The sequence below is a fragment of the Anolis carolinensis genome, unplaced genomic scaffold (assembly GCF_035594765.1).
Source record: "Anolis carolinensis isolate JA03-04 unplaced genomic scaffold, rAnoCar3.1.pri scaffold_13, whole genome shotgun sequence".
Taxonomy (NCBI): domain Eukaryota; kingdom Metazoa; phylum Chordata; class Lepidosauria; order Squamata; family Dactyloidae; genus Anolis; species Anolis carolinensis.
In genome coordinates, this window is record NW_026943824.1 from 19,286,493 (window position 1) to 19,308,943 (window position 22,451).

Here is a 22,451-nt window from a genome sequence, read left to right on the forward strand (position 1 = left end):
ATTATAGATTTTTGAAAATTATAGATGTAAAGAATTACAGATGTGGAAAATAGACGACCACAGCTGCAGAGGCGGTGGGTGGTCGTCCGTGGGTCCCAATCCAGGCATCAACCAAGCCGCCTGTTGACTGATGAGTCTGCAAATACAATATATTCAGATCTATTTAGAGAACAATGGAGTGAAGAATGAAAGAAGAGAGTGTCTCCGATCACAGCCGGAGCCTCAGAATCTGTCTCTACTAGTAGAACTGAAGTGAAAATCTGCTCCTGCCGACCCCAGGCTTCCACTTTCTTCAATTATTGTGGTTCAATAATGGGGAGTTTGTCAGCTTGCTACCAATCACCCAGCACATCTTGATCTACTTTCTGCCTAACCTGCTCACGAGGGAAGAAAAATGGTGCTCTGAGGACCACATTAGCCCCAATCATTATTATCTGTTTCTTGAAAAGGTTAGATGCTTTATGACTTACTTCTTCTGCTCCCCGTCCTGAAACTCCGATGGGTAAAACTATCAGCACACTTGGTGGCCACATTAACGGGGAAATCATTGCAGACTAAGACGGCGTTTTAAAGGTCAGATTGTGTTGTCGGAGGCTTTCATGGCCGGGATCACAGGCTTGTTGTGTGTTTTCCGGGCTGTCTGGCCATGTTCCAGAAGCATTCTCTCCTGACGTTTCGCCCACATCTATGGCAGGCATCCTCAGAGGTTGTGAGGTGTGTTGTCGAAGGCTTTCATGGCCGGGATCACAGGGTTGTTGTGTGTTTTCCGGGCTGTGTGTCCATGTTCCAGAAGCATTCTCTCCTGACGTTTCGCCCACATCTATGGCAGGCATCCTCAGAGGTTGCGAGGTGTGTTGTCGAAGGCTTTCATGGCCGGGATCACAGGCTTGTTGTGTGTTTTCCGGGCTGTGTGTCCATGTTCCAGAAGCATTCTCTCCTGACGTTTCGCCCACATCTATGGCAGGCATCCTCAGAGGTTGCGAGGTGTGTTGTCGAAGACTTTCATGGCCGGGATCACAGACTTGTTGTGTGTTTTCCAGGCTGTGTGTCCATGTTCCAGAAGCATTCTCTCCTGACGTTTTGCCCACATCTATGGCAGGCATCCTCAGAGGTTGTGAGGTGTGTTGTCGAAGGCTTTCATGGCCGGGATCACAGGGTTGTTGTGTGTTTTCCTGGATGTGTGTCCATGTTCCAGAAGCATTCTCTCCTGACGTTTCACCCACATCTATGGCAGGCATCCTCAGAGGTTGCGAGGTATGTTGTCGGAGGCTTTCATGGCCGGGATCACAGGGTTGTTGTGTGTTTTCCGGGCTGTGTGTCCATGTTCCAGAAGCATTCTCTCCTGACGTTTCGCCCACATCTATGGCAGGCATCCTCAGAGGTTGCGAGGTGTGTTGTCGAAGGCTTTCATGGCCGGGATCACAGGGTTGTTGTGTGTTTTCCGAGCTGTATGGCCATGTTCCAGAAGCAGTCTCTCCTGACGTTTCACCCACATCTGTGGCAGGCATCCTTAAAGGTTGTGAGGTATGGAGAAACTAAGCAAGGAAGGTTTATACAGTAGAGTCTCACTTACCCAACACTCGCTTATCCAACGTTCTGGATTATCCAACGCTTTTTTGTAGTCAATGTTTTCAATACATCGTGATATTTTGGTGCCAAGTTCGTAAATACAGTAATTTCTACATAGAATTACTGTGTATTTTTCTCTGTCAACAACAATTCTTTATTGATTAGTCACTTTTGACCATATCAAAACAGGTAAAACATACAATACATATGTTATGATATGGTCAAAAGTGACTAATCAATAAAGAATTGTTGTTGGCTGTGTATTGAACTACTTTTTCTGTCAAATTTGTGGTATAACATGATGTTTTGGTGCTTAATTTGTAAAGGCATAACGTAATTTGATGTTTAATAGGCTTTTCCTTAATCCCTCATTATCCAACATATTCGCTTATCCAACGTTCTGCCAGCCCGTTTATGTTGGATAAGTGAGACTCTACTGTATATCTGTGGATGTTCCTGGGTGGGGCCAAGAACTCTTGTCTGTTGGAGGCCGGTGTGAATGTTGCAATGAATCACCTTGAATAGCATTAAATGGCCTTCCCAGCCTCACATCCTGGCCTGGGGGAATCCTGTGTTCAGAGTTGTTAGCTGCCTCCTGATTGATTCCTGTCTGGAATTCTTCTCTTTTCAGAGTGCTGCTCCTGATTTACAGTTCTGATTTTGGAGTTTTTTTAATACTGTTTGTTTTCATGGTTTTATTATTATTATTATTATTATTGACACAAAGACATAGTATAACACAGCAAACGGGATATGTGTGCTGGATTTCGTATCACAAAATCACAAGTCGAACACTTCCCAAGTGTTTAGGACTGTGTGGTGTAATAATAATAATAATAATAATAATAATAATAATAATAATAATAATAATAATGTATTATTATTATTATTATTGACACAACAACATTGTATGACACAGCAAACAAGATAGATATGCTGGATTTCGTATCACAAAATCACAAGTCGAACATTTCCCAAGTGTTTAGGACTGTGTGATGTATTAATAATTAGTAATAATAATAATAATAATAATAATGTATTATTATTATTATTATTATTATTATTATTGACACAACAACACTGTATGACACAGCAAACAAGATAGATATGCTGGATTTCGTATCACAAAATCACAAGTCGAGTTATTATTATTTTTTTATTATTGTTCAGAACTTTCTTGGAAGAGGATTATGCAAATGAAACACATTCTTGGTTTGTGTGCACGCGTGCGTGTATGAAATTCTTCTTCTATAAACTGAAAGGATAATTAATTAAGTCAAATCATATGTGCATTAAAAGCAGCGCATGATGCTCATTTCTTCCGTTACTGTGGCGGGGATTTGTGAAAAGGAGCTAATTAGATTTTTGATCCGAGATGAATATTTGTTACTCGGTAATTTTTAAAATAGCGGTATGCTGTCTTTCAGCGCCGAAGCGTCCCAGGTGGCTTTCAATAAGTGTTAAAACCCTAAAATTAAAACATTAAAGTCGAAACGTAAAACAAAAATTACGGGAAGGGAACATAAAGCAAACATCGCAGGAATGAAAGCCAATATCATTGCTTTTAAGTGACGTTATTAAGAGGTTGGGGGAATAATCTGGTTCAATCTATGGACTAAATAAATGAGTTTGATGCCCAAGACTCCAACCAAATGTTCCTTGGGCCGGTATCATTCTGCTGCCCATTCACTTAAGTCAGGATACTGAGCACCTAAAGCAGGCATGGGCAAACTTCGGCCCTCTCGCCGGGTGTTTTGGACTTCAACTCCCACCATTCCTGGCCTCAGGTCCTTTCCTTTTCCCCCTCAGCCGCTTAAGCGACATGCATCCACCTCCACTGAGGTGTAAAGCAGGCTGACTACAAAATGGAGTTCTGAGTCTGAACATGCTCAGTACAACCAAGGGCCAAAGTTTGCCCAGGTGCCAAAGGGATGATTTCAGGGCCTTTTCCCCCTTGGCCTGACCAAGAAGCCATGAAATCATCCCTTTGGCACCTGGGCAAACTTTGGCCCTTGGTTGTACTGAGCATGTTCAGACTCAGAACTCCATTTTGTAGTCGGTCTGCTTTACACCTCAGTGGAGGTGGGTGCATGTCGCTTAAGCGGCTGAGGGGGAAAAGGAAAGGACCTGAGGCCAGGAATGGTGGGAGTTGAAGTCCAAAACACCCGGCGAGAGGGCCGAAGTTTGCCTATATCTGACCTAAAGCTAGAAAAGTTATTTTGGCATGTAGTCTAGATCATCACTGGAGCATCTCTGCTTCCCTAGCAATAAAAAGACAACTTAAAAAACCCAAATATTCTGGCCTTTCACGGCATCCCAAATCTATTGCCTGTCTATGATAGGTATTGTCACACCTCAGAATAGTTAGTTCACCTTGCTATAGACACTCAGTCAGACACAGAAGAAAGTCTTTTGAAGTTTTATTGAGCAAAAGCAAATATATAAATCAAAGCAGGCAGTTGAAAGGTTTTTCAAAGTTGCAATAAAAGAGTCGATAGGAATCCAATTAGTTCATAAGCCATGAAAATCCGTTAGTCCATAAACCATAGCAATCTAATAATCCATAAGGCAAGATTTTATCTTTGCATGTGACTTTTTATGACTGCTTTTATTGTTGTTTGATGTTTTATTGTTGATTGATCTATTTTATTGTTTGCGTTTGCTTTTATATTGTTGTTCCGGGCTTGGCCCCATGTAAGCCGCCCCGAGTCCCTTCGGGGAGATGGGGCAGGGTATAAGAAAAAAAGTTATTATTATTATTATTATTATTATTATTATTATTATTAAGGCAGTAGACAGTTGATCCCAAAAACAAAGGCCCAAAGGTACAACGATCCAGGAAAACTTCTCTTAAGCATGAAACAAGAACATCCACACAGATGAAGCGAGGATTTGCTTTGACAACGAACTATCTGCAAACACACACTTTTAAAAGCACCCGAGAAAGGCATTTCTTTTCCCAGAAGTGGCCTCTTTCTTTCCCGCCAGCCTCTCACTCCTACGGACCTGAAATCCTCTCCATAACAAACAGTCAGCCCTAGATATTTCAAGGTCTTCGTCATTAATTCCCATGGGAATGTCATCCTGGCTGTTATCTATGGCTTCTGGGTTCAACAGTTTATTCTGCTCAAACTGCAATTCTCCAGCCTCTGAATCAGCCTGTATTTCCTGCAGCCCATCTTCTGGCCCAACTGGCTCTTGTATCTGAACCCCAGAATCCCCTTCTTCATCCTCACTCTGGCTATACTGTGGCTGAGTCACAACGGGTATCTCAAGCTGCCAAATGCAAAGCTGAGAAGCCTGTGGACTAAAAACATCAACCAGGCAGATTGAAATGAGATCTTTTTGGCGTGATTCATTTATCCGGCTGTGCCCGAAAACGAGAAGCCGCATTCTCCAGAGAGGAGATATTGGTGGCTGGCATCTCTTGAGATCCAGAGGGTCATGTTGCTTCTTTGCCTTTTGTTGGGAATACACAATTACCTCATTTTTTTTGAAGTTGATGACTTGGTAGTCTTGGGAGTGGGTTTGTTGGTCTCCTTAACTAGAAAATGCAAATACAGTAGAGTCTCACTTATCCAACACTCGCTTATCCAACGTTCTGGATTATCCAACGCAGTTTTGTAGTCAATGTTTTCAATACATCATGATATTTTGGTGCTAAATTTGTAAATACAGTCATTACTACATAACATTACTGTGTATTGAACTACTTTTTCTGTCAAATTTGTTGTCTAACATGATATTTTGGTGCTTAATTTGTTAAATCAGAACCTAATTTGATTTTTAATAGGCTTTTCCTTAATCCCTCCTCATTATCCAACATATTCGCTTATCCAACCTTCTGCCGGCCCGTTTATGTTGGATAAGTGAGACTCTACTGTACAGTAGAATCTTACTTATCCAACATTCGCTTATCCAACGTTCTGGATTATCCAACACATTTTTGTAGTCATTGTTTTCAATACATCGTGATATTTTGGTGCTAAATTCGTAAATACAGTAATTACTGCATAGCATTACTGTGTACTGAATTACTTTTCCTGTCAAATTTGTTGTATAACATGATGTTTTGGTGCTTCATTTGTAAAATCATAACCTAATATAATGTTTAATAGATTTTTCCTTAATCTCTCCTTATTATCCAACATATTCGCTTATCCAACGTTCTGCCGGCCCGTTTACGTTGGATAAGCGAGACTCTACTGTACATACACGTGAATAGCTATTTCTAAATGCTTTTCTGTTGTTATGACTGTTTTATTTATTTTTATCGGGATGTTTTGTTGATTTCTGTAAGTTTGTTATTTTATGTGATTGAGACTTTGTTAATTTTTGTTGTAGTATCGTCAGTTCTGTGTTACACATTAGTCAGTTTATAAGCCGGGCCAACAAACCTGCTTGCTTGGAAGTTGGTGAAGTAGTCTTTGCTTTCTCCCCAGTCTTTTTTTTAAAATATATCTTTATTCAAGGTTTTATATATTGAAAATAAGAAAAAGAAACATATATATATATATATATATATATATATATATATATATATATATATATATCTCTTAGTAAGAAAATAATATTTTTACATCGAAAGTGGGGGAACATTTGTTTTTATTAGAAAGTAGGAAAAAAGAGTAAAGGAGAGAAAAAAGGAGGAAAAAAAAAGAAAAAAATATAAAAATAAAAAATAAAGTAAAAGATAAAAATAAAAATAGTAATTTTATAAAAAAAAATTGTTGACTTCCATCTTCCTTTGACTGGTTCTGAAAAAATTCTGAAAGTCAATCAAATCCGTATCCCCTTCGTCCTCGTCAGATTCTAAGATTGTATTTATTCAGCAGATGGGATTAAATTTCATTTGTTTTAAATAGTCCTTTACCAGGTCCCAGTCTTGAAATCATCATCATCATCAAAAATTATCTGCTCTGTGGAAAACAGGCAAGCATTTCAGAAAAGACACACACACACACAGCGGGTGGGAATTCATGTTATTATTAAATAACCTTTGGAGTTACAAACCCATCAGTGTTTAGGCTCGAAAAATAACCCTCTCTTGGGACGATTCCACCAAAAATATAGCCGAATGCCAGAAGCACAGTTCATAACTAGCAGAAACTTACTAACCGGGGAAATGCTTAGAAGAGCTTTGCATTTCAGAAGATCGACATCCTAAGGAGGATCGGTCCGAGACATGTTGCTGCACGTTCCCAAAGCCAAGCAAATTATTTCAGCACTCAGAGCTTGAGATGTATTTCAAGAAAAATGCAACAATAATAAATCAGATAATGATTAGTTTTCTGTGTTTGCATCATACTCAGCTCATCAGCTGGAGCAGCTTATTAAGATGCCAAATGATAGGGCCCGCTCACCACAACATTTCTGTCGGCTTTTCTGAGTGTCCACCTCAAAAGAAAATGCCTTGAGAAGAACATAATTTCACTTGATTATCCACACTGGACAATAGACCTCATCAGGTTGGTGATATTTTTTCCCAGCAAAATAAAGAATGACAGATATCTGCTCAGTCTTTGTTTCTGCCGGTAATTTCTGGCACTGTCTGAGATAATGAGCAGGCAAACTGTGACATTTGAGCACTGGAAAAAAACAACATTGCGAGCAGGGCTACGCATGAAAATAACTCAAGACCATTGGATGCTGTTGAAAATTCAAATAAATAGGGAGAAGTGCTAGGTTTGATGCCTTTTTCTAAAATTTCATCTCCAGACCACACACTTTAAAAAGCATTTCTGGGAATAGATAGAATCTATGGTTTGTGCCATTTAAGTCACGACTAGAAAACTAGCTGTAATTATTTGGAAGTTTTGTTGAGGTTCCTATTGTCATCTCTCTATATAAAAACGAAATGTGCATAATTCCCATGGAGTAAACAACAAAACCACTGGACCAAATCACACCAAATTTGGTCTCAAAAGATATAGTCATCCAATCTATGTCTTTCCATCAAAAAACCCTATAAAATTAGGTCCAAATTACACAAAACACCCCAAAACCAAAAATTACAAACCAAGCATGCGCAAAGCCCCCCCCCCCCCCCGAAACTTGGTGACGTTAGCCATGTGGATGGGGAGTTCAATGTGTGACCGAGCACAGCTAGACATAATTCAGACAGGAAACAACCAGAGCCAGCTAACACTTCCCAACATAGGATTACTCAGTTGTCATTATTATTATTATTATTATTATTATTATTATTATTATTATTATTATGTCACAGCAAATGAGATCTATATGCTGGATTTCGTATCACAAAATCACAAGTCGAACAGTTTCGTCAGCTTCCTTGCACAGTCTGCATTTTGGGTCATCAGCTGATTTTTCGATCTTGGCCTGAATGGCCTTTGTCCTGATGTCTTGCTCCTGGGCTGCAAGGATCAGGCCTTCTGTCTCCTTCTTCAGGGTCCCATTCGTGAGCCAGAGCCAGGTCTTCTATGATTATGATTATTATTATTATTATTATTATTATTATTATTATTAATGGCCTTTGTCCTGATGTCTTGCTCCTGGGCTGCAAGGATCAGGCCTTCTGTCTCCTTCCTTCTTCAGGGTCCCATTCGTGAGCCAGAGCCAGGTCTTCTATGATTATTATTATTATTATTATTATTATTATTATTATTATTATTATTAATGGCCTTTGTCCTGATGTCTTGCTCCTGGGCTGCAAGGATCAGGCCTTCTGTCTCCTTCTTCAGGGTCCCATTCGTGAGCCAGAGCCAGGTCTTCTATTATTATTATTATTATTATTATTATTATTATTATTATTATTATTAATGGCCTTTGTCCTGATGTCTTGCTCCTGGGCTGCAAGGATCAGGCCTTCTGTCTCCTTCCTTCTTCAGGGTCCCATTCGTGAGCCAGAGCCAGGTCTTCTATGATTATTATTATTATTATTATTATTATTATTATTATTATTATTAATGGCCTTTGTCCTGATGTCTTGCTCCTGGGCTGCAAGGATCAGGCCTTCTGTCTCCTTCTTCAGGGTCCCATTCGTGAGCCAGAGCCAGGTCTTCTATTATTATTATTATTATTATTATTATTATTATTATTATTAATGGCCTTTGTCCTGATGTCTTGCTCCTGGGCTGCAAGGATCAGGCCTTCTGTCTCCTTCCTTCTTCAGGGTCCCATTCGTGAGCCAGAGCCAGGTCTTCTATGATTATTATTATTATTATTATTATTATTATTATTATTATTATTATTATTATTAATGGCCTTTGTCCTGATGTCTTGCTCCTGGGCTGCAAGGATCAGGCCTTCTGTCTCCTTCTTCAGGGTCCCATTCGTGAGCCAGAGCCAGGTCTTCTCCTTATCAGCTTTTCCTTCAATTTTGTCAAGGAACTTTCCATGCAAGGTTTTGTTGTGCCAGCTGTCAGCTCTAGTTTGTAGTGCGGTTTTCTTGTACTGGTTTTTTGCCTGCTGTGCTTTGAAGAGTTTCTGATTTTTGACTTCAATCAAAGCAGGTTCTTCACTTTGCTTGACATCTTCTGCCAGGGCATGTTCTTCTTCTTTGACTGCTTGTTTTACTTGTAAGAATCCTCTGCCACCAGATCTCTCTATGAAGACACAAGTCACTCTTACTTACTTTTCATCTTCCAGTCAACAAGGTTTAGGGCCTTACATTTTGCAAAAATATAGACAAAAGCACCCGGCCCATAACTTCGATCAGTTGCATAAGTTGCTGTTTTAACGTAATGTTTTCTCTGGCAGGTTCCTGGAGATCTGAGCCAAACATCTGAAGACCAAAGTTTGTCAGATTTTGAAATGTAAGTTGGTAGAGAATTTGGATTTATTCATTCTTTGTATTTATACTTCACTCCAGAACAGAACTACAGAAAGCTTTGCAATTAATAATATTAATGACAGGATATTTTATTTGGTTTAAAATATATATTTAGGGGGAGGGATTTACTAGTTGTGCCCAGCCACGTGTTGCTGTGGCCTCGTCCTAAGTAGTTTTTGTTTGTGGAGGCAAGTATGAATGTTGTAATTAGTCACCTTGATTAGCATTGAATGGGCTAATTATAATAATATGAGGCCCCTTCTACACAACTGTATAAAATCCACACTGAACTGGATTATATGGCAGTGCGGGTTCAAGATAATCCAGTTCAAAGCCAATACAGTGGATTATGTGCCTTGGCATTCTGGGTTATATAGCTGTGTGGAAGGGCCGTGAGTCTATACTGCCATATAATCCAGTTCAAATCACATAATCTGTATTTTATAGGCAGTGTGGAAGAGGCCTAAGTGAACCATGCCTATCTCCTGGGTGCCATTGCTATGGCATGACTGGGCGGGGCCTAAAGGGGGCGGAGCCTACCCATCTGACTGGCATCCAGGGGGAGAACGGCTCTTCCTTGTCCTCTGTAATTTGGACTTTATTTTTCTAATAAAATAAAATAAATTTTATTTGAAATAAATAGTAAATAAAATAAATGTATTTATTTATTTACTACATTTATATCCCGCTCTTCTCACCCCGGAGGGGACTCAGAGCAGCTTACAAATCAAATGAATATACAATATATTATTAGCATAGCACAATATAAGCATTAAATTACTATATTGTACTATATCATTATATGGTAATATTATTAGTAATATTACATTTAATATATAATATATAATAATGTTTCTTGTTTGTTGGACACCATCGTATTTTCAGTTCACCGGTTTCCCCTTTTTGTTTCTTTCAATCCATTGCTAATTTTCTATATTCTTCATATTTTTTCCAATAATATGAAAAAAAAATAAAAAATAGGGAAAAATAATAAAAAATAAAAAATGGGAAAAAATATCATAGTTGTTTGTTGTTGTTATTTTATTTCTTCCCTACCTCTCCTCTCTGCAGGAATGCACATACAAAGAATTCTGTGTTTAACATCTCTCTTTTTGTTAAAATGTAGATCAAACCGAGCTCTTATAAATGTCTGGATTCCCTCAGTTTTTCTCCGTGGAAAAACAGCAAACGCATTTCATGTTTACCAGGTAAGTGCTACACTTGTATAATGTGTTGTTGAGGGCTTTCATGGCCGGAAGTTGCTGTGAGCTCCCTCTGTCAGCTCCAGCTCCATGCGGGGACATGAGAGAAGCCTCCCACAAAGATGGTAAAAACATCAAAAACATCCGGGCAATGTCCCTTGGGCAACGTCTTTGCAGATGGCCAATTTCCTCACACCAGAAGCGACTTGCAGTTTCTCAAGTCGCTCCCGGCATGGAAAAAATTATTATTATTATTATAGAAATTTGTTTTGAATAGAGAAAGAAATCTAGGCTAGCCTAAGGGACAGAAGTGATGTAACCCAGCCACCTTCAATGATAAAAAATAATAAAATAATAATTATTTATGTAAGTCGCCCCGAGTCCCTCTGGGGAGATGGAGGTGGGGTATAAAAATAAAATTATTATTATTATTATTATTATTATTATTATTATTATTATTATTATTATTATTATTTTATTATGACACAGCAAACAAGATAGATATGCTGGATTTCGTATCACAAAATCACAAGTTGAACACTTCCCAAGTGTCTAGGAGTGTGTGATTATTATTATTATTATTATTATTATTATTATTATTATTATTATTATTATGACACAGCAAACAAGATAGACATGCTGGATTTCGTATCACAAAATCACAAGTTGAACACTTCCCAAGTGTCTAGGAGTGTGTGATTATTATTATTATTATTATTATTATTATTATTATTATTATTATTTTATTATCATGACACAGCAAACAAGATAGATATGCTGGATTTCGTATCACAAAATCACAAGTCGAACACTTCCCAAGTGTCTAGGACTGTGTGATGTATTATTATTATTATTATTATTATTATTTTATTATGACACAGCAAACAAGATAGATATGCTGGATTTTGTATCACAAAATCACAAGTCGAACACTTCCCAAGTGTCTAGGACTGTGTGATGTATTATTATTATTATTATTATTATTATTATTATTATTATTATTATTTTATTATGACACAGCAAACAAGATAGATATGCTGGATTTCGTATCACAAAATCACAAGTCGAACACTTCCCAAGTGTCTAGGACTGTGTGATGTATTTTCGGATGATGCGCGCAGATCCCAATAGGGTGGCCTTTTGCAGTTGGCAAAATAATAATAATAATAATAATAATAATAATAATAATAATAATAATAATAATAATAAATTCCGAAAATGAGAGGGAGGGATATCCCACTATCTTACAGATGCAGTATATTTTGAATATGGGTATCTATTTGCTGGTTACTGTTCATTTTCTTGCGTGAAAGTGGATTAAAAGGGATTAGTTTTAGCGAGACTTTGCTCGCATGAGTCACTCGTTGCTGTAATTCTCCCGGGCTAAGCATTTGCCGTTTGCTTTGATGATACCCCGCTGGTTATTTTCTTTTCCTTTTCCTTTAGCATTAAGCCCCTTTTTTTGAAGGGGTGGGAACGTTTGGTAAACTCATGGGAAGCAAAATGTGTTGTTCGGGTTAAATGTCATAAATAAAGAGCAATTATCACATTAAGACGGAAAGTTGAATGGGCAGAGTCGGTTACAGTGAGCAATTAAGATCGGGCGTTCATTATAGCTGTGTCTGCCGTAAACCAGCAAAACCAGCGTCCCCTTCGGTCTGTTTGTATGTTGACCCATATTACACGGAGCTCAGATTTTGATCCCGATAATTTGTTACCAGCGCCATAGCGTTTTGTACTTTCTCCAATCCCAGAAAAGTATCCATGCCTCAGAAGAAGTCTGTGATACTGACATCCCATGATAATGGTGTTACTTATTATGGTCCCAAAAATGTACACCAGACACCACTGTGGCTGCTATATTTTGCACTAGCTCCAGGTTTTTGAACACTTTTAAGGGCAGCCCCACATACAACATATTGCAGTAATCTAATCAGACATGAATCAATCAGGGGGCAGCTAATGACTCTGAACAAAGCATTCCCCCAGGTCAGGACGTGAAGCTTGGAAGGCCATTTAATGCTAATCAAGTTGATTAATTACAACATTCACACTGGCTTCCAACACACAAGAGTTCTTTTCCCCACAGATACATAAACCTTCCTTGGCTAGTTTCTCCATATACAGTAGTCTCACTGTATCCAACATTCTGGATTATCCAACACAGTTTGGCTCACGCCTGGATCCACAGCTGTTTCTCTAGGCAGCAAGAATTGAACTTTTTATGGATTTAATTTCTGACAATGTTGTTACTGTAAGTCCATTTTATGCAAGCCTATCTTTATTTGTAGACAATTTGTTAGTAGTCAATTTTTTTTAGTCTCTGTTTTCAATATATCATGATATTTTGGTACTAAATTCGTAAATACAGTAATTATTACATACCATTATTGTGACTTGCAGACGACAGACAAACACAGGACTGCACTGTTCTCCAACAGAACTCGACTCAAACTCTAGGCAGACAGAACTCAACTGAACAGAACTGAACTGATACAATCGTTATGCACAAACACTTGTGCCTGGATACTCCCTAGTTCCAGCCACACATCAAGGTCATCACAGCTTCTTGGCAATTAACTCTTTCCACACTATGGCACATTCTGGATGATGCAATCAGTTGTAATACAAGCATGGCACAAATTGCATTTAAACACTATCAATACACAAATCCCACATTAACATGAATTGCTGCATATGTAGATACTTTGAACCTAGTCCATGATTTTAACATTTTATCTTGTATGTGGTTTTTATGACTTGTTTTTATTGTCTGATTATTGGTTTCATTGGTTTTCTTGTCTTGTTTTTATTGTTCTGTTCGGGCTTGGCCCCATGTAAGCCGCCCCGAGTCCCTTCGCGGAGATGGGGCAGGGTATAAGAATAAATTTATATTATTATTATTATTACGTTTATACTTCTTCTAGCTTGGTGACCCGGCAGTGCCCGGGTGATTTGAAAAAAGCATTGTTTGTTTTGGGGTGTTGGATAATATCAATGGATGCAGGGTGAACTACAGGTGGGTCATTTCCACCCAGATCCCTCCAGTATGTTCTGTTGGTCATGTGGAGTCTATGTGTCAAGTTTGATCCAGATCTGATGTTGGCTGAGTTCAGTGTTCTCTGGATAAGGGTGAACTACAACTCCCATATGCCAAGGACAATCACCCCCAAACTCCACCTGTGTGCAGTTGGCCATGTTGGGTCTGTGTGCCAAGTTTGGTCCAGATCTGTCACTGACTGAGTGCAATTCCTCTGGTTGCTGTGTGCCATAGAAAAGAGTAGGAAACGTTAATGTGGGATTTGTGTATTGGTAGTGTTTAAATGAAATTTGTGTCTGGCAAGTATTGCATACAGATTGCATCATCCAGAGTATGCTATAGTCTGTAAAGAGTTAATGACTGAGAAGCTGTGTTGACCTTGATGTGTGGCTGGAACCTGGGGAGTGTCCAGACACAAGTGTGTTTGTACATTACTAATTGCATCAGTTGAGATCTTGCTCTGTTCTGAGTTGTGTCTGCCTAGAGTGAAAGCCAAGTCCTGTATTCGTCTGTAAGTCTGTTTGTCTTGTACAATAAAGCTTTGTATATATTTTTTACCATTGTTTCTGACGTCTCTTCATTCTGCGCTCCATTGACAACATACAACTGCTGCTACGCTGCGAATTACTCTGACAATTGGTTATGGGCCCAGATCCCAGACCAGTTTGACCAGACTGACCAGTTCTCAGACTGACCAGTTCCCAGATGCCAGTACCTAGACTGGACTGATAATTACTCTGACAGGAAAGGGTTAAGGGAGAGGCAGTGGGTGGGCTCATGCAAATTACACCCCAGTGGAGAGAGAAAGGAACAGTGGGATGTGATGCTCACTATAACCTGCAATGTCATTGGAGACAGACAGACATGGAAGTGGGATGTGAAGAAACACAACAAGATAGCAACGGAGATCCTTTCCGCATTTCCCAGGCTAATCAGGCCCTTGAGTTGATTTAGGAAAGCGCTTTCTTACTCTTAAAAATCCTTAAATTAACATGGATTTTCTCCTCGTTATGTTTCTGACAGGTCTACATCCGGATAAAAGACGACGAGTGGAACGTTTACCGAAGATACACGGAATTCCGGAGCTTGCACTACAAATTGCAGGCAAAACACCACCAAGTGAGAAGTTTTAATTTCCCACCGAAAAAGGCCATTGGAAACAAGGTAGCTTTTGATGGAAACACTTGTGAATACTTGGAAGATGGTTTATGCCTTTGGAAAGCTATTTATATTGTTACTGTTTTTATTCGGGCTTAAATAGAGGCGGGGTATAAAAATAAAGTTATTATTATTATTATAAAGCGGGATATACGGTTGTCTTGTTAGGTGTGCTTTCAGAAATGCATACATGTTGTTGCTTTTGCCAAATTTTTATTTGTTTCTACAAGTTTTTATTGTTGTTGTTGATTCATTTGTTTTATTGCTTTGTTTTTGTATTGTTGATGTCCGGGCTTGGCCCCATGTAAGCCGCCCCGAGTCCCTTCGGGGAGATGGGGCGGGGTAGGAAAATAAAATTATTATTATTACAGTAGGGTCTCACTTATCCAACATAAACGGGCCGACAGAACGTTGGATAAGCAAATATGTTGGATAATAAGGAGGCATTAAGGAAAAACCTATTAAACCATAATTTCGCAATATGTATAGTTTAAATAACAAAAATATATAATTGTAATATATACAGTAGAGTCTCACTTATCCAACGTTCTGGATTATCCGACGCTTTTTTGTAGTCAGTGTTTTCAATACATCATGATAATTTGGTGCTAAATTCGTAAATACAGTAATTACTACATAGCATTACTGTGTATTGAACTACTTTTTCTGTCAAATTTGTTGTATAACATGATGTTTTGGTGCTTCATTTGTAAAATCATAACCTAATTTGATATTTAATAGGCTTTTCCTTAATCTCTCCTTATTATCCAACATATTCACTTATCCAACGTTCTGCCGACCCGTTTACGTTGGATAAGCGAGACTCTACTGTATTACTATTATTATTATTATTATAAATTGGAGGGAGGAGGAAAGTGGCAAGTGACAGGATGGATGCTTATTGATACGATGAATAAAAAAACTCCAAAATCAGAACAGTAAATAAGGAGCAGCACTCTGAAAACAAAAGAATTCCAGACACTAATCAATCCTGGGCAGCTAACGACTCTGAACAAAGGATTCCCCCAGGCCAGGAGCTGAGGCTGGGAAGGCCATTTAATGCTAATCAAGTTGATCAATTACAACATTCACACTGGCCTCCAACAAACAAGAATTCTTACATCCACAGATATATAAACCTTCCTTGGCTTGTTTCTCCATATACAGTAGAGTCTCACTTATCCAACATTCTGGATTATCCAACACAGTTTGGCTCACGCCTGGATCCACAGCTGTTTCTCTAGGCAGCAAGAATTGAACTTTTTTATGGATTTAATTTCTGACAACGTTGTTACTTGTAAGTTTATTTTATGCAAGCCTATCTTTATTTGTAGACAGTTTGTTAGTCGTCAATTTTTTGTAGTCAATGTTTTCAATATATCGTGATATTTTGGTACTAAATTCGTAAATACAGTATTTATTACATACCATTACTGTGTATTGAACTACTTTTACTGTCAAATTTGTTGTATATCGTGATGTTTTGGTGCTTAATTTGTAAAATCATAACCTAATTTGATGTTTAATAGGCTTTTCCTTAATCCCTTCTTATTCGCTTATCCAACGTTCTGCCGGCCTATTTATGTTGGATAAGCGAGACTCTGCTGTACCTCACAACCTCTGAGGATGCCTGCCATGGATGTGGGCGAAACGTCAGGAGAGAATGCTTCTGGAACATGGCCAGACAGCCCGGAAAATGCACAACAGCCTGATGAATCTAATTTTTGTTCTGCTGCACTGCTGCAGCGCTATCCCGGATTGCTGGGTTGGTTTTCAGTATAAGGGGGCATCATAATGATAATTACATTTGATAGTTTTGCTTGAAAATATCAAATACAGTGGCGTATTTTTTAAAATGATCCCTCCCCCTTCTTTCTTTTCCCGTCAGGATGCGAAATTTGTCGAGGAACGGCGGAAACAATTGCAGAACTACTTAAGAAACGTTATGAACAAATTGATCCAGACTCTGCCGGAGTTTGTGGCCAACCCCAAAAAAGAAACACTTATCCAGCTGATACCTTTTTTCATGTAAGTACAGTGGACTTGACTTAAGAGTGCTCCAACTTAAGAGCATTTTGGGTTAAAAGCCATTGCTCGGCTGGGGTTTTTTGCTTTGACATACGAGCAGTGTTTTGAATTAAGAGCTCTTGCTTTAGGGCAATGATGGGCAACCTTTTGCGCTTGGTGTGTCAAAATTCACCAAAAAAAAAAAACTAGCATGACTTGGGTGGTGTGTCACTTCGAGAGAGAAAAAACCATAATTTCACAATATATATAGTTTAAATAACAAAAATATATAATTGTATTTAATAAATCAAAAACTATTTACTACCATTATTTCCATGTACAACAATCGATGGTACCTCTTGCAGTTTCCACGTTGATTTCTCTCTATTGTAGTTTCAATGTAGTCATGAATAATGAATAATATAATAATACAGTAGAGTCTCACTTAGCCAACATAAACGGGCCGGCAGAATGTTGGATAAGCGAATATGTTGGATAATAAGGAGGCATTAAGGAAAAGCCTATTAAACATCAAATTAGGTTATGATTTTACAAATTAAGCACCAAAACATCATGTTATACAACAAATTTGGCAGAAAAAGTAGTTCAATACACAGTAATGTTATGTTGCAATTACTGTATTTATGAATTTAGCACCAAAATATCACGATATATTGAAAACATTGACTACAAAAATGCGTTGGATAATCCAGAACGTTGGATAAAGCGAGTGTTGGATAAGTGAGACTCTACTGTAGTTCAAATAACAAAAATACATAATTGTATTTAATAAATCAAAAACTATTTACTACCATTATTTCCATGTATAACAATCTATTACCTCTTGCAGTTTCCACGCTGATTTCTCTCTATTTTAGTTTCAATGTAGACATGAGCAATGAATAATATAATAATAATATAATAGTAATAATATAATAATATACTACAATAATAATAGAATAATAATAGAATGGTTTTATATATGTAGACTAGCTGTGCCCTGCCACGCGTTGCTGTGGCCCATTGGAATTGCACTGAATAGCTCTGGTTTTTAGGGTTTTTTTAGGCCCTGTGGAGGTTCGTGACATGATATTTTGTGGTTTCAACCTCGAGGCGTGGATGATGGATTGTGTTGTGAAATTTCGAGGTTGGGGGGTGTTTAGTTTTGTTGTTTTGCTCGGTGCCAGGATTCCATCACTCTTTTATATATATATAGATGTAACTAGCTGTGCCCGGCCACGCGTTGCTGTGGCAAAGTGGTGGTGATATTGGTTAAAAATTGTTGTGTAATTTTTATTTGATGTTATTTGCATTTTTTAAATTAATTTTATTGTAAGTTATATTTTTATTTATTATATTTTATTATTTTCTTGTATTATTTTTAGTTACTTTCTGTTATTATAGTATTTTATTGTATTAATTTTTAGTGTTTTTTATTATTTTTTATTGGGTTGCTAGGAGACCAAATTGGAGGAGCTTAGCCTTCTAACTGGCAGCAATTGGATAAAAGCTATTATTCCTCTCTCTCAAATTAGGACTTTATTTTTGTTTTCTTTTTGTTGTATCAACCTAGAGGCGTGGATGATGGATTGTGTTGTCAAATTTCGAGGTTGGGGGCCCTGTAGTTTAGTTGTTTTGTGGGTCGCCGTGATGCCATCACTCTTTTATATATATAGAAGATGTGCATAATTCCCATGGAGTAAACAACAAAACCACCGGACCAAATCACACCAAATTTGGCCACAAAAGACATAGTCATCCAATCAATCTGCATGCGGCAGCATGTCAGCAAAAACGGCTAGGCGTGTCAGTGCTGACACGCGTGTCATAGGTTGGCCATCACTGCTTTAGGGCTTCAAGGGAGCGGCCTCCAGGCCTCGTGCCCTTGTCTGCTTTGGGAGAAAGATTGCTGTCCGCTTTGCAAAACAAATGCAAAAGATGTCCAGCGAGATATCAAATGAACTTTTTCATGCCTTGTGGCAGCTTTATTATATTAATAAAGACAGAAGCCCAGCTCATCCAATTAAGAAGAGTCGGATGTGTTTGGAGAAGTGGATTAGGAATCTACTATTCGTTCTTTGTGAGAGTTTCAAGACAGATTTTGTACCAGTTGATGTGTTTAATAAACAAAAATGGAAGAGGAAGAAAGCATTCGAAGAACTCAGTAGGATGTAGACATCCACTTTGCAGCCCCACGACTCATTCTCGTCTCATAAAATGTACAGTTCGTTTATATTCCGTTCTTCTCGCTAATGTTTCCCGAGCTGTCGGGAAAATAATTACAAAACCACATCCTATATTCAGGAATGGATTTGGCAGTCAGACTGAGTGACTGTACAATGGGCTCTTAATCTTAGGAAAGGCTTGGATTTTTTCCACTTTTGCTTTTCTTTCTTTCTTGAGTCTTAATGCATTTCGGAAATTTCTTTTCACTTCTTCTAAAGCAGTGATTGATTCCCAACTTTTTTTTTTTTTTGAGCCAACATGAAAGGGTTACAAAGCTGATAGCGGCTGGGTTTTTCCTGTTGTTTTTCACCTGGGATGGCGACATCAATGATCCAAACCCTTTTCTTCTCCACAACTGTGATGTCTGGTGTGTTGTGTTCCAGAACTTTGTCAGTCTGGATTCGGAAGTCCCACAGTCTCTTTGCGTGCTCATTTTCCAAGACTTTTGCAGGTTTGTGATCCCACCAGTTCTTTGCTGCTGGGAGGTGGTACTTGAGGCATAAGTTCCCATGAATCATTCGGGCCACATAGTTGTGCCTCTGTTTGTAGTCTGTCTGTGCAATTCTCTTGCATCAGCTGAGGATATGATCAATGGTTTCATCAGTTTCCTTGCACAGTCTGCATTTTGGGTCATCAGCTGATTTTTCGATCTTGGCCTTGATTGCCTTTGTCCTGATGTCTTGCTCCTGGGCTGCAAGGACCAGGCCTTGTGTCTCCTTCTTCAGGGTCCCATTCGTGAGCCAGAGCCAGGTCTTCTCCTTATCAGCTTTTTCCTTCAATTTTGTCAAGGAACTTTCCATGCAATGTTTTGTTGTGCCAGCTGTCAGCTCTAGTTTGTAGTGCAGTTTTCTTGTACTGGTTTTTTGTCTGCTGTGCTTTGAGGAGTTCTGATTTTTGACTTCAGTCAAAGCAGGTTCTTCACTTTGCTTTACATATTCTGCCAGGTCATGTTCTTCTTCTTTGACTGCTTGTTTTACTTGCAAGAGTCCTCTGCCACCTGATCTTCTAGGCAGATGATGATGATGATTATTAGGATGAGAATGTGATAGTGGAAGAATAGTCCAGAAATGTCATTTAAAATAATTTAAAGTGTGTTTGGACCCTTCATATGCCCATGCAATGCTTTGTTGTGCCAGCTGTCAGCTCTAGTTTGTAGTGCGGTTTTCTTGTACTGATTTTTTTGTCTGCTGTGCTTTGAGGAGTTTCTATTTTTGACTTCAATCAAAGCAGGTTCTTCACTTCCCTTTACATATTCTGCCAGGGCATGTTCTTCTTCTTTGACTGCTTGATGATTATGATGATGATGATTATTAAATGTATTCAAATTAGTTATTCTTACCTGACTTCACGACAGAGACCCAGGTCAAGACCTCAAAGTGACTGATGTCAAGAGAATATATCGATTCCGATTGTGTTTTCTTCTTTTATTTTCTTCTAGTGACTTCCAGCCTGCGGGAGACTCCGCAAGGGACAATAGTGGTCGCCCTCGGGGGGGAACCCGCTTTGCGAGGCTGTCTCAGCACCACCCGCGGGAGACCCGGAACCTGGAGCCTCAGAGTGGCGATCTCTGACTTTTGGGGTGACTATGACCACTGACCCAACGTACTTTAAGCTGCCTTTGGGTTTTCTCCTGCCTCCCCCAGTAGACTTCCGCGACAGGGGAAAATACAATTCTGTTGAATTCTAATCGGCAAGGAAAAGGTTGGACGTAGCTGCCTTTCCCCAAAAACAAGGAGATGCCCTTTGGTCTCAACCTCAGAAGTGCAGACAGGGCTGCTTCGTGTATTCTTTGATTCGTCAACCCATCGATAAAGGGTTGGTTTTTTTAGCTTCTGGGGTTTTGATGGATTTTTACCTTCTATTCAAAATCCTATGAGGGTGAACCCAACTTAATTGCAACTAGAATAATAAAACAATTTTAAATCAGCATCTCTGAATTCTTTTCTTCCCTCTTTCCCCTATAACTCAATTTTTTACTACGAGGGTTGAGTGAAAAGTAATGCCTCCACCTTCGTACTCAACAGATGGCAGTACTGGTCTGTGGCCAGTACTGGCTTGTTCAGTAGACTGTCCTCTACAGTTCCATTTGGTGGGAAACCTTAGCATTGAACGGTTGTGTTGTTGAAGTGCGAAGTATGGAACCCTGTGCAGACGGGGAAGCCTTAGCATTGAACAGTTGTGTTGTTGAAGTGCGAAGTATGGAACCCTGTGCAGACGGGGAAGCCTTAGCATTGAACGGTTGTGTTGTTGAAGTGCGAAGTATGGAACCCTGCGGAGACGGGGAAGCCTTAGCATTGAACGGTTGTGTTGTTAAAGTGTGAAGTATGGAACCCTGCGCAGACGGAGAAGCCTTAGCATTGAACGGTTGTGTTGTTAAAGTGAGAAGTATGGAACCCTGCGCAGACGGGGAAACCTTAGCATTGAACGGTTGTGTTGTTGAAGTGCGAAGTATGGAACCCTGTGCAGACGGGGAAGCCTTAGCATTGAACGGTTGTGTTGTTGAAGTGCCAAGTATGGAACCCTGCGCAGACAGGGAAGCCTTAGCATTGAACGGTTGTGTTGTTGAAGTGCGAAGTATGGAACCCTGCGGAGACGGGGAAGCCTTAGCATTGAACGGTTGTGTTGTTAAAGTGTGAAGTATGGAACCCTGCGCAGACGGAGAAGCCTTAGCATTGAACGGTTGTGTTGTTAAAGTGCGAAGTATGGAACCCTGCGCAGACAGAGAAGCCTTACCATTGAACGGTTGTGTTGTTAAAGCGTGAAGTATGGACATAATTGGCATTTCACAAGAACGTGTGGGTCACATTATTGCTTTGCTTGGCTATCGGAAGATCTCTGCACGATGAGTCCGGTGAGATGCCGGTTGCGGAAACAGAGTGTCGACTTCTCCTGTGACGGATTCAGAAAACTTGTTCATTGTTGGCAGAAATGTATCCAATTGTCTGGTAATTATGTGGAAAAGTGAATAGTGGTCGTTAAAGAGCACATTCTAAGGATTATTTCTGCGTTTGATTTATTAAAATATTCCCATCCAAACCCAAATAACGAAGGTGGAGGCATTACTTTTCATTCAACTCTCGCACTTACGTCAAACCTTGGGCACAAAAAAAAAAAGAACAGTAGAAATGCTAGAATTTGATTTGGAGTCTCTCTTCCAGATCTTCTCAGATGGAATGTTGTCAGATTTTCAATAGCAGACGGCTCCGAAACCATTAATTTGATGTAATCAAATGGAAAATTGAGTTTGGGTGGATGTCATCAAAGCTTTCCCGATTGTGCCGATGCCTGTGCTTCCATAGAATGAAAATAAGCAACCACTTTTGCTACCCAATGTGTAATTCATTGCTGCTATTGTTCGTCAACCTTCACTGAAATATCTTCTTGTAAGAATGCATCAGAAATAGCTGAAAGGAAACCCGGAATGTGATGGGATTTTATACCAGGACGTGAACTA

The 22,451-nt window shown here is 39.1% G+C and overlaps 1 protein-coding gene across 3 annotated transcripts in view; it reads left to right on the forward strand.

Annotated features, from left to right (window-relative positions):
* The window catches only part of snx29 (sorting nexin 29), a 75,129-nt gene extending 54,205 nt beyond the window's left edge, over nucleotides 1–20,924 (forward strand). For all 3 annotated transcript variants that reach the window (XM_062964540.1, XM_062964541.1, XM_062964542.1), the window contains 5 exons: nucleotides 9,292–9,347; nucleotides 10,491–10,572; nucleotides 14,630–14,770; nucleotides 16,653–16,792; nucleotides 20,436–20,924. In XM_062964540.1, the coding sequence (XP_062820610.1) occupies nucleotides 9,292–9,347; nucleotides 10,491–10,572; nucleotides 14,630–14,770; nucleotides 16,653–16,792; nucleotides 20,436–20,568 (552 nt within the window). In that variant the 3' untranslated portion in view covers nucleotides 20,569–20,924. The remainder of the gene's footprint in view (nucleotides 1–9,291; nucleotides 9,348–10,490; nucleotides 10,573–14,629; nucleotides 14,771–16,652; nucleotides 16,793–20,435) is intronic.
* Nucleotides 20,925–22,451: the final 1,527 nt, after the last annotated feature.